The 12,098-nt window shown below is 36.9% G+C and overlaps 1 protein-coding gene and 1 long non-coding RNA gene across 2 annotated transcripts in view; both read left to right on the forward strand.

The window, feature by feature from the left end:
* Nucleotides 1–12,098, forward strand: part of LOC309867667 — a 720,752-nt gene that overhangs the window by 205,979 nt on the left and 502,675 nt on the right. The gene's annotated exons all lie outside the window — the stretch shown is intronic.
* The window catches only part of LOC309867664 (myocyte-specific enhancer factor 2A-like), a gene marked incomplete at its 5' end in the record, with an annotated part of 120,802 nt that overhangs the window by 90,034 nt on the left and 18,670 nt on the right, over nt 1–12,098 (forward strand). The window contains 1 exon segment of the mRNA XM_082736713.1: nt 11,936–12,067. Coding sequence (XP_082592839.1) covers nt 11,936–12,067 — 132 coding nt within the window.

Below are 12,098 nucleotides of genomic sequence, written 5' to 3' on the forward strand. Positions count from 1 at the left end.
TGAGTTTGGAAGTTTTCCTTCCATTTCTATTTTTTGGAACAGTTTCAGGAGAATAGGAATTAGTTCTTCTTTAAATGTTTGGTAGAATTCCCCCGGGAAGCCGTCTGGCCCTGGGCTTTTGTTTGTTTGGAGATTTTTAATGACTGTTTCAATCTCCTTACTGGTTATGGGTCTGTTCAGGCTTTCTATTTCTTCCTGGTTCAGTTGTGGTAGTTTATATGTTTCTAGGAATGCATCCATTTCTTCCAGATTGTCAAATTTATTGCCGTAGAGTTGCTCATAGTATGTTCTGATAATTGTTTGTATTTCTTTGGTGTTAGTTGTGATCTTTCCTCTTTCATTCATAATTTTATTTATTTGGGTCCTTTCTCTTTTCTTTTTGATAAGTCGGTTCAGGGGTTTATCAATTTTATTAATTCTTTCAAAGAACCAGCTCCTACTTTCGTTGATTTGTTCTATTGTTTTTTTGGTTTCTATTTCATTGATTTCTGCTCTGATCTTTATGATTTCTCTTCTCCTGCTAGGCTTAGGGTTTCTTTCTTGTTCTTTTTCCAGCTGCTTTAGGTGTAGGGTTAGATTGTGTACCTGAGACCTTTCTTGTTTCTTGAGAAAGGCTGGTACCGCTATATATTTGCCCTCAGGACTGCCTTTATTGTGTCCCACAGATTTTGAACCGTTGTATTTTTATTATCATTTGTTTCCATGATTTTTTTCAATTCTTCTTTAATTTCCCGGTTGACCCATTCATTCTTTAGAAGGATGCTGTTTAGTCTCCATGTATTTTGGTTCTTTTCAAACTTCCTTTTGTGGTTGAGTTCTAGCTTTAGAGAATTGTGGTCTGAAAATATGCAGGGAATGATCCCAATCTTTTGATACCGGTTGAGTCCTGATTTAGGACCGAGGATGTGATCTATTCTGGAGAATGTTCCATGTGCACTAGAGAAGAATGTGTATTCTGTTGCTTTGGGATGAAATGTTCTGAATATATCTGTGATGTCCATCTGGTCCAGTGTGTCGTTTAAGGCCTTTATTTCCTTGCTGATCTTTTGCTTGGATGATCTGTCCATTTCAGTGAGGGGAGTGTTAAAGTCCCCTACTATTATTGTATTATTGTTGATGTGTTTCTTTGATTTTGTTATTAATTGGCTTATATAGTTGGCTGCTCCCACGTTGGGGGCATAGATATTTAAAATTGTTAAATCTTCTTGTTGGACAGACCCTTTGAGTATGATATAGTGTCCTTCCTCATCTCTTATTATAGTTTTTGGCTTAAAATCTAATTGATCTGATATAAGGATTGCCACTCTTGCTTTCTTCTGATGTCCATTAGCATGGTAAATTCTTTTCCACCCCCTCACTTTAAATCTGGAGGTGTCTTCGGGCTTAAAATGTGTTTCTTGGAGGCAACATATAGATGGGTTTTGTTTTTTTATCCATTCTGGTACCCTGTGTCTTTTGACAGGGGCATTTAGCCCATTAACATTCAGGGTAACTATTGAGAGATATGAATTTAGGGCCATTGTATTGCCTGTAAGGTGGCTGTTACTGTATATGGTCTCTGTTCCTTTCTGATCTACTACTTGTAGGATCTTTCTTTGTTTAGAGGACCCCTTTCAAGATTTCCTGTAGAGCTGGTTTGGTGTTTGCAAATTCTTTCAGTTTTTGTTTGTCCTGGAAGCTTTTAATCTCTCCTTCTGTTTTCAATGATAGCATAGCTGGATATAGTATTCTGGGCTGCATGTTTTTCTCATTTAGTGCTCTGAAAATATCATGCCAGCTCTTTCTGGCCTGCCAGGTCTCTGTGGATAAGTCAGCTGCCAATCTAATACTTTTACCATTGAATGTTACAGACTTCTTTTCCCAGGCTGCTTTCAGGATTTTCTCTTTGTCACTGAGACTAGTAAATTTTACTATTAGGTGACGGACAGAGTGTGGGCCGATTCTTATTGACTTTGAGTAGTGTTCTCTCAACCTTCTGAATTTTGATGCTCGTTCCCTTTGCCATATTGGGGAAATTCTCCCCAATAATTCTCTCCAGTATACTTTCTGCTCCCCTCTCTCTTTCTTCTTCTTCTGAAATTCCAATTATTCTAATGTTGTTTCGTCTTATGGTGTCACTTATCTCTCGAATTCTCCCCTCGTGTTCCAGTAGCTGTTTGTCCCTCTTTTGCTCAGCGTCTTTATTCTCTGTCATTTGGTCTTCTATATCACTAATTCTTTCTTCTGCCTCATTTATCCTAGCAGTGAGAGCCTCTGTTTTTTATTGCACATCATTAATAGCTTTTTTGATTTCAACTTGGTTAGATTTTAGTTCTTTTATTTCTCCAGAAAGGGCTTTTATATCTCTCGAGAGGGTTTCTCTAATATCTTCCATTCCTTTTTCGAGCCCAGCTAGAACCTTGAGAATTGTCATTCTGAACTCTAGATCTGACATATTACCAATGTCTGTATTGATTAGGTCCCTAGCCTTCGGTACTGCCTCTTGGCTCTTTTTTTTGTGGTGAATTTTTCCGCCTTGTCATTTTTGTCCAGATAAGAGTATATGAAGGAGCAAGTAAAATACTAAAAGGGTGGCAACAACCCCAGGAAAATATGCTTTAACCAAATGAGAAGAGATCCTAAATCGTGAAGGGGGAGAAAGGGGATAAAAAGAGGTTCAAAAAGGAAGAAAGAAAAAAAAAGAAAAAAGAAGAAAAAAATTTTAGAAAAGAAAACAAATAAAGAAAAATATAAAAAAGAAAATATATATATATTAGATAAACTAGTTTAAAAACGTTAAAAAAAAGGGTAAAAGTTAAAAAAAAATTTTACCAGAAGGCGAGAAAAAAAAAAAATTAACTGCAAGATTTAAAAAAATCACAGGGATAATGCCATGAGTTCCGAGCTTTGCTTTCTCCTCCTCTGGAATTCTGCTACTCTCTTTGGTATTGAAACCGCACTCCTTGGTAGGTGAACTTGGTCTTGGCTGGATTTCTTGTTGATCTTCTGAGGGAAGGGCCTGGTGTAGTGATTCTCAAGTGTCTTTGCTCCAGGCGGAATTGCACCGCCCTTACCAGGGGCCAGGCTGAGTAATCCGCTTGGGTTTGCTTTCAGGAGCTTTTGTTCCCTGGGCGCTTTCCGTAGAGTTCCGGAGGACGGGAATACAAATGGCGGCCTCCTGGTCTCCGGCCCAGAGGAGCTGAGAGCCCGGGGCCCCACTCCTCAGTGTGCCCTCAGAGAACAGTGCCCAGTTACTCCCATCTTCCTGACCTCCAGCCGTGCTCCGAGCTCACCGTGCCTGTGGCTGGTTCAAGGTAACACCGAGCTGTGAGCTTACTGTCCGCTCTGTCTCTGTAGCTGGTTTTCCCGTTCCAATACCCGCAAGCTCTGTGACACTCAGACACCCCCGATCCTTCTGTGACCCTGCGGGACCTGAGGCCACGCTGACCCCACGTGGGCTTCACCCCGGTTTAGCCTCTGGAGCGATGTCCCTCAGCGGAACAGACTTTTAAAAGTCCTGATTTTGTGCTCTGTTGCTCCGCCGCTTTCCGGGAGCTGGCCCCTCCCCCCCCCCCCCGTGGTCTATCTTCCCATCGCTTTGGATTCACATCTCCACCAGTCCTACCTTTCAGAAAGTGGTTGTTTTTCTGTTTCCAGAATTGCTGTTCTTCTCTTTGATCTGCTGATGGATTTGCAGGTGTTTGCAATCTTTAGATAAGCTATCTAGCTGATCTCCTGCTAGCTGAAGTAGTCTCAGCCTGCTACTTCTCCACCATCTTGACTCCTCCCTGGGATTTTTTTTTTTTAATTTTATTTATTTACTTGTCAGAGAGCGAGGGAGCGAGTGAGCACAGGCTGACAGAGTGGCAGGCAGAGGGAGAAGCAGGCTCTTTACTGAGCAAGGAGCCTCGATCTGGGACTCGATCCCAGAATGCTGGGATGATGACCTGAGCTGACGGCAGCCGCTTAACTGACTGAGCCACCCAGGCATCCCTCACCCCGCCGGTCGGGATTTTTATCAGTTCTTATTTCAGACTTCCTAGAGTTTAAATATTTAAACTTATTTACAGTGAAAAATATCATGAGTACTAGATTTCTTTATTAAAAAGCAAAATATTATGGTAACATGATTTTATGTATATGTATTTATATAATATCTCTATATATACACATGCATATATGTAATTTCCATGGAGAATAAGTGTATCTAAAATTTTAAATACATTGTTTTTTGGGGATAAGAGCATGTAAGCTAAAAAAAAAAAAAGCTGTTTAAAATTGACCACCTTTTGTATACAACCCATTTTGAAATATGTTTGCTTTTTTAAATTTATTGTATAAAAGAAAACTTGGATATACTTAGGGAAAAAAGTAAACAGCATTGTTTTTGTCTTGAGTTTCTTTTCCCTGTCTCCTTTCCACCATTTCCTTATCCTTTCCATCTCCACTGTCACTAGCAGATTTAATAATATAGGCTAGAAAATGAATTATAGGACCTGCCAAGCGGTGCTATATACCGAGAATTCTGTATCTGCTTCCTTGAACTTGAGAGATATGGTCGGTGATGCTTTGTAAGTAGAACAATACAGCACTTTAAGGATCTTTGTTGGTATATGTACCATTATTTGAATCAATTATCTTTGGCTAGAAACAGTAAGCACTGCTCAGGCATCTTACTTCCAGGTTTGGGATCCTTTCTGAGCTCAGAGTAGTGGGGGCACTAGCCAGACTTGTTTTGGGAATTATAGGACTTAGATAAGAGACCACTAATATATGACCTAAAGGATTATGATAGTTTTTTTCATCAAGGTTCTTTGATTCTAAGAACTAGAAATCCATTTAAAGTAACTCAAGCTAAAGAAGAATTTATCATTTTTTTAAAAAAGATTGTATTTATTTGAAAGAGAGAGCACAAGCAGGGAAGAGGGGCTGAAGGAGAGGGCGAAGAAGGCTCCCTGTTGAGCAGAGATCCTGCTTCAGGGCTCGATCCTAGGACCTGGAGACCATTACCTGAGTCAAAGGCAGATGTTTAATTAACTGCACCACCCATATACCCCTAAAGGAGAATTTATTGAGAGAATACAGTCATGTGGCACCCAAGGCAGGAAGGAATACCGGGTGTTCTAAAGGCTTGACACCAGGAGCTCCATCTCAAGGTCTGCATGGTGTGTCATCTCTGCCACCAACCCTGGTTTGCTGGATGACTCTGGCAAAGGCTTTATGTAAAAATAATTGATGTTCTGGGTACTTTTCCAGTTAACCATTTTTATAATCAGAGTATAATTTCCAAATTTAAAAAAAGCTTTATTTATCTTACTGTCTTTTGTCTCAGTGGGAGAAAAGGGTTGGTGAGCTGTGGGACCTCTATCTTAGTACTAATAAGATTTTTTAAAAAACTGGGTTGGTTCTCTATAGATGGTATGAATTTTTCTACTCTAGAAAAGTATGACTTTTGTTTTTCAGGTTACCAAGTTTGTATTCCAACCTGCTGGGCTCAAAATAAGATCCAGAATCAAAACCTTTGTTTGGTAAAGACTATACACACACAGTGTAAGAGATGTTCTCTTGCACTACCAGTTCTATTCTTTATTATCCAAAAGCCCACTGGGGCATCTCCCAGCAGCTTTCAGAATATAAAAGTTAAATACATGTATGAATTTAAGAAATTATACCTATGAAATTATATTTTTTCTCATAGTTCAAAAGTAGCCAAATACAACAATTTCTGTGGATATATCTGGTACAAACTAATATTTTTAGATTGCCTTATTATGTATTTTTACAAATTCATAACTTTATGTTTTAGAAGACTTCTAAAGGAACTTGTCATAGCATCCTGATCTCGTTCTTTGCCTTTTTTTTTATCTTGCAAGTATTAATAAATAAATATTTTATGCTTGTCTACCACCTTGTTTGTCTAGATTCAGAAAAATGTAAAGCAGTCTAGACTTCAGTCTTTGACTTGAAAGTTCACGTATTAGTTGAGGGTACATTAGATAGGTAAATACAAGGTCGTATAAATAAATGAATGTTCTATTGAATAAGTGCTCTTAGTATTTTATTGTAGGGAAGTAGTAGGGGAAAAGTTTCATGGAAGATGGGGTTCAAACAAGGCCACAGGCCATAGTGAGCTATAAAATAGTCCTACAGAAAAGAGGGCAGGGTTTTAAACAAGTGAGCCGGTAAGTAGGAGCTAGGCTGTTGGTGACTTGCAGTTAGGCTAAGGAATTTTGGTTCTGTATTCTGTATCTGTTATTTCCAAAGAGGGATGTAAGATATGTAAAACAGCCTTGCAGTTTAGGAAGAAAATATTAGAAATTCTACTCTAAAATGTGCTTATTAATATTAAAAGGATTAATTTATGCATATAAATTGCAAAATGTATGCATATTTTGGGGGCTGTGCATAAAATATGTGTCTGGATGGGGTAGCTAATCTAAGTCTTAGAGACTGCTGCTTTAGATTCTAGAGAAGCATCAAAGATTTAAAACAGGTGTGATAAATACAAAGTGGTTTTGAGGAGACCCGAATCTCTAACAAGTTATGGGACAGATTAGAAAAGAGAGTAGAAAAAATACAAGGGTATATTCTAAGCATCTAGATATAAAGCAGCACAGGCCTGTGTTGAATATGGTGGCAGTGGAAATAACTATAATCTATAAAACTTGGTGTTCCCTGTGAATTGTGGGGGAGAAAACAAAGCATACACCGCAAGATTGCTTTCTGTGTTGACTGGAGAAGGGTAAGTCTGAAGAGGGGATCTGTTTAATGAGAGGTAGTGAGTTCCATTGAAATAGAGTAGCCAGATATCCAAATGAAAATGTGCAACAGGCAGTTGAGACTATAGGTCTTCCAAATGTTAGGTTAGGTGTGAAAGAAAGCATAATCATTACTCTTACAACTATAGAATGAACAGGCATCAAAGATTTTATTTAACGAATGAGTACACCAGTAAGATGTTACAGCCAGTTCAAAGAACTCAAAACACCATGTAATAGTGGTTAAAGAATGCTGAAGTGAATTTACAAATGCAAGAAAATGGGTCAGTATCCACAAGGTGATAATCAGTGACATCCCACAGGAAACAATTTCTATGAACAGGAGTTATTTGCAGTTATTATTCATTTTCTGCAAGTTAATTAACATCCATCCCTACAGAGTTGTAATATAGCTTTGTCAAAGAACAAAGGTAGATAAACCTGAATGAAAGTTCTAGCCAGGATGTAATTTTCATTGTTTTTTCCATAAATTGATGGAAATGTTTTAAATTTCAGAGCCTTCCTATTGGTAGGGTCTTTAATCAATAGAAGTTTTTAAGTTCCTCTTCATTTAGTTAAAACTCATTTAATTAATACAAAAAAAAAAAAAAAACGACCCACCTCTTTTAAGTTTAATTTGGGCATTTCCAGCTCAGAAACTGTGGATGTGATACAGGGATCCCTTGTCCCTTGGAAGTTTTGTTTTTTGTTTTTTGTTTTTTTTGTTTTAAGATTTTATTTGTTTATTTGAGAGAGCACAAGCAGGGGAAGCCTCAGGTAGAGCGAGAGGGGGAGAAGCAGGCTTTCTGCTGAACAAGGAGCCCAATGCAGGGCTTGACCCAGGACACTGGGATCATGACTTGAGCCGAAGGCAGACGCTTAAGCAACTGAGCCACCCAGGTGCCCTCCCTTGGAAATTCATATATGTAAAACACCACCCAGTCTTCTAGCAGCTCAAATTTCACCTTAGAACTCACTTGCTTCAGATGGAGAGGAACCCTGCCTCAGAAGATTGTGGGTTTGTTGTTGTAGACTGTTGTACTCTTAATACTGTGATAGGAATAGCATTTAATTTATGAATTACCACAAGAATTAAGGATTACTCTTTTATTTCTTGAAGAAGAATACTGAAAGGTTACAAGCCTTCTCTGATCATCTCTCCTTAATTTTTGATACTATAATAAATTAACACAAATCACTAATCAGTTAACTAAATATTTTCAAAAAATTTAGCAGCACATTAGTTTTTTCTTTTAAAAACCAATGCTTAGTACATACTAAATCCTAACAAGAATTACTGGGAAGCTCCCTTGAGTTTACATTTACTGTGAAACATAAGTCAAGGGTAGCTTTATACTACTGTTAAACAGTACTCTTCAAAAGTAAAATCATGACTCTCAAATCTAAAATGAACATGAATCAAAGACTTTAACTCGTGGGCACCTGAGTGCTCAGTCCGTTAAGCATCCAGCTCTTGGTTTGGGTTCACATCGAGATCGTGGGGGTCCTGCGATCACCCTGCATTGGCCTCCGCATTTAGTGCAGAGACCACTTGAGAATTCTGTCCCTCTGCTCCTCTTTCCCACTCACACACACTCTTTAAAAAAAAAAAAAAGATTTTAACTCATTAGTGACTGAGGAAACTGGAAAAAATTACAAGTGGTTAATAGATAAATCCTAAGATTAGACAAATACATAAGCCCATCAAGAAGGCAAAATAAATTTTCTTCATAGGTGCAAAGAAATAAAAGACCTGACCTCTTCCACAGTAGTGACAGAAGTCAATTGAACCACCATCAGACAGAATTTATTTGCATGTCTACAAACATTAATTTCCATTATTACCAGTTTCAACAAATTAACTTCTATCTCTACAGAGTTGTTAAATAGCTCAAGGCACAAACCCCAAAGAATCGGATGACATGGAAGGATGTGCCCTAAACAATACATAGTTTTCCATAAAGACACTTAGGAGGGGTTTTTTTTTTTTTTTGATCCATTTAAAAAGCTTTCAGAATCTGTCCTTAGATAACTAATACTTAAGGTAAATATTAGCTAAGGACGTTGATTATTTAAAATCTGCATTTTATAATGTATGTTCAAGTATGCAGAAAGTACCTGACCGAATTGGCCCAAAATATAAGAAGAAGTGCCATTAAAATCATAATATTGTTTACATCTATTGTGAGGAGTAGAAATGTTTGTTTTTTAAAGGTGTTTAGCTAACCCTCCAAAAATAAAATTTCTTTTATAGAAACGCACTGATGAAAATTATATGGGCATTCATTTTAGGATTTCATTTAAGTAATCTTTGCAGTTGGAATCATTAGACATGTTTAGAACACTGGTACAAAAGAACACCTAACAGGTTGTATCAAGTTAGCTTAAATTAATAACTTAATTATTTAAGAAAAGCAACTTCAGTCAACTTACATGATACATACCCGTGAAACTTGAACTTGAAATTATTTTGGCACAATTGAACTTTCCCCATGAGTTTGCCATAATGTCACTGAAAACTGTCAGTTGATGTACAATAGCAAAGTACTTTTTATGAAGTACTATTTACTATTTACTTCAGAATGGACCATAATAATCATCTGTAATAGCCATAGACTGTGCACCGTGCTAGTACTCTTAAGGAATACACAACAACAGATTCCTCAAAATGGTAGCCTTTCACACTGTTTTCTTCATTAACCAAGTGTTTTTATTGTGGCTGACCTGAAGCACGTGAAAAAATTGAAGCTAGCCTGTTTCTTATATGCCTCACCTAAGCTTGTTAATAGATGACAGCATTCCATGTGTTAGTACCTGTGACACAGGAGAGACTTTTACTATTAAGCTATGTGGTAATGATAAAGAAGACAGAAAAAGTCTTTTTATGGTAGTTGGGTCCTCACAACAACTCTTCGTGTTCTGGTGATAAGAAGACGCAAGTTGGGTATCCAGTAGAGGTACATGAGCTTGTTATCTCCAGAGCTGATAGAGCCTCTTGAATTCCCTCACAATGACAGGAACCCCATCTGAAGTGAAGGCTTGCAGAGCTGGAGATACCAGAACACTATTCTTTATGAGTGCAAGTAGGGTTAACCCTGTTGTTGTAGAATAAAACTTCTGTGTAATTACTTTAAAAGGCCATATTCTTTTTCTTCAGTAATTTGAAAGGACTTCAAAGAGGCACATAGTTGGTGGTCGCTATTAGTGAAAGCATGACTATGAATTTCCTAGTCTTAAGATGCGTGAATATGATGGGAAAATATCTGGAGATTTCAGGCTAGAATAAGTCAACAAGTTCATGATGAAATCTGTGTAGGCACTTACTATATTTGTTTTGTTTCTAGGGCTGTGTAGGTTATAAGAGTTCATTGTGTTCCAATATTCTGAATGTTAACGTCTTCATTGCTGATAGCAACTTGCAGAGCTTTGGCAAGCAGAACTTGCTACAGTGAGCGGGGGAGAATACATGTCTCCATCCCTTAGTTCTAAATAACTGGACCTTTTATGGCTAAGTACACATAAAAGTTCATGTGATTAGTTATATCCATAGAATGTAGAGCCATGGGGCCAGTGTTAGGGAAGTACAGGTAGTGTTTGCTCTATGCTTATGTTTAGTGATTGTGTTACGGTGGGGGTTTCAGAGACTATATGTGGGATTCCTAGTGCATGCTAAGTAATTGAAGAAGTTAACGTATCAGCACTTAGGATTTTTTATGATTCTGTAAGCATGAAAAAAATCAAATTGACTAAAGGATTTTAAAATAATTTGACTTCAGGGAAACTAAGAAAAAAATTTCCTATCTTAACCTGTTGTGTGTTTACATTCTTTCAGTGCTTATAAAATAAGCATTCATAATTGTAAATTATTTTTTAAAGGATATCAAGATTACTATGAATTAATTAAGTGCATCTTAAATCTAATTTAAATAATTATTAAAGAATAAATTAGCAAACATAGTACTAATTTATTGATCAAACTTTGTTTCCCAATTAAATAAACTTCATTAGTTTACTTGGAAAATTTTAACTTCCCAAAACTTCACAGTGGTTGATTAGAAAATCAGCCAGCCTCAAAGCTATTTAAAATGTTGAACTCTGTAATTCTACTTTAAAAAAACACCCATTGGGGTTTTTAAAAATTTAGACATTCTGGAAATAAATTAGTATTCCACAGATTGTCAAGCCCTTGGTTGTAAAGCTACTCTTTTAAATATTGAACAAGTCATTTCATGGTGATTTTAGTGAAAAAAATTAAAAATCAGAAAACAAATAGTTCATTATATTTTTACCTCAAAATAAGAAGGAAAAGTGAACATATTGTCTAGGAGATACTTTCATAACACAAAGTTTTCCAGAAAGTCAGTTCAGTGGATTAGGTCAACCCCTGAAGGAGCTCTGTACGAAGAGGTAGCCAAGGGGGTGAAAGATACATGCTGTTTAACATATTATTACAAACTTTAAAAGTAAGTAGAAGGGGGAAATTTTCATTAGTGGGGTGTTTTTTTTGTTTTGTTTTATAGAACTTCAAAATAAATTTGTTGCAATCTTACACCAATAGATGTTCAGTGTCACTAATAAAGTCACTAATAATATGTATACTCTACATAGAAAAGAGTCATAGCTGTCAAATGTAAATAAGTATTTGAGTTTTTTGCCTTTAAGTTTTGTAGGAAAATGATAGTATTTAAGAACAAATTAGGAATGAGGTTACTGAGATAGGATGCTAATTCTTTCTGGTGGCTCGGATAAACTCAGGTGGAAAGCAGTTTCAGTAGATGAAGTTGCTGAAATGTTCATTTTGTAAAGGTACTATGATAGCTTCTCAGAGCATCATTTTGATACATTTCTGTGTCAGTTTGCACACTCATTGGCCCTATCAAATGTGTTGATCAGGCTGTAATCAGATTCAGATTGTAAATGTCAGAGCCGTGAGTAATTTAGTATTCTCTAGGAAGTTTGGGAAGAAAGAATCCAAATAAATTAACATTCCTTTTTTTCTTAATGTGCACTGGGAGCATTAATTTTGCTTATACCTAAGGTTTACCTTATTTGGAGGATTAGAGTACATTTGTGATCATTTAAAAACCATTTCAGTGGCTCTTGTAATAATTCATTCAGTCTGTGCTCTCTTAATAAATTTTACAAAACTCATGGCAAGTTAGTATCATTTGTGTGTGAATTTTCCAATTGTATTTCAGACTTTAAGAAAGAAAGGCCTGAATGGTTGTGAGAGTCCTGATGCTGACGATTACTTTGAGCACAGTCCACTCTCGGAGGACAGATTCGGCAAACTAAATGAAGATAGTGATTTTATTTTCAAACGAGGCCCTGAAAGTACTTTTACTTTACCTCTACTTTTTA

The sequence above is a fragment of the Mustela nivalis genome, assembly GCF_964662115.1.
Source record: "Mustela nivalis genome assembly, chromosome: 6".
Lineage (NCBI taxonomy): Eukaryota > Metazoa > Chordata > Mammalia > Carnivora > Mustelidae > Mustela > Mustela nivalis.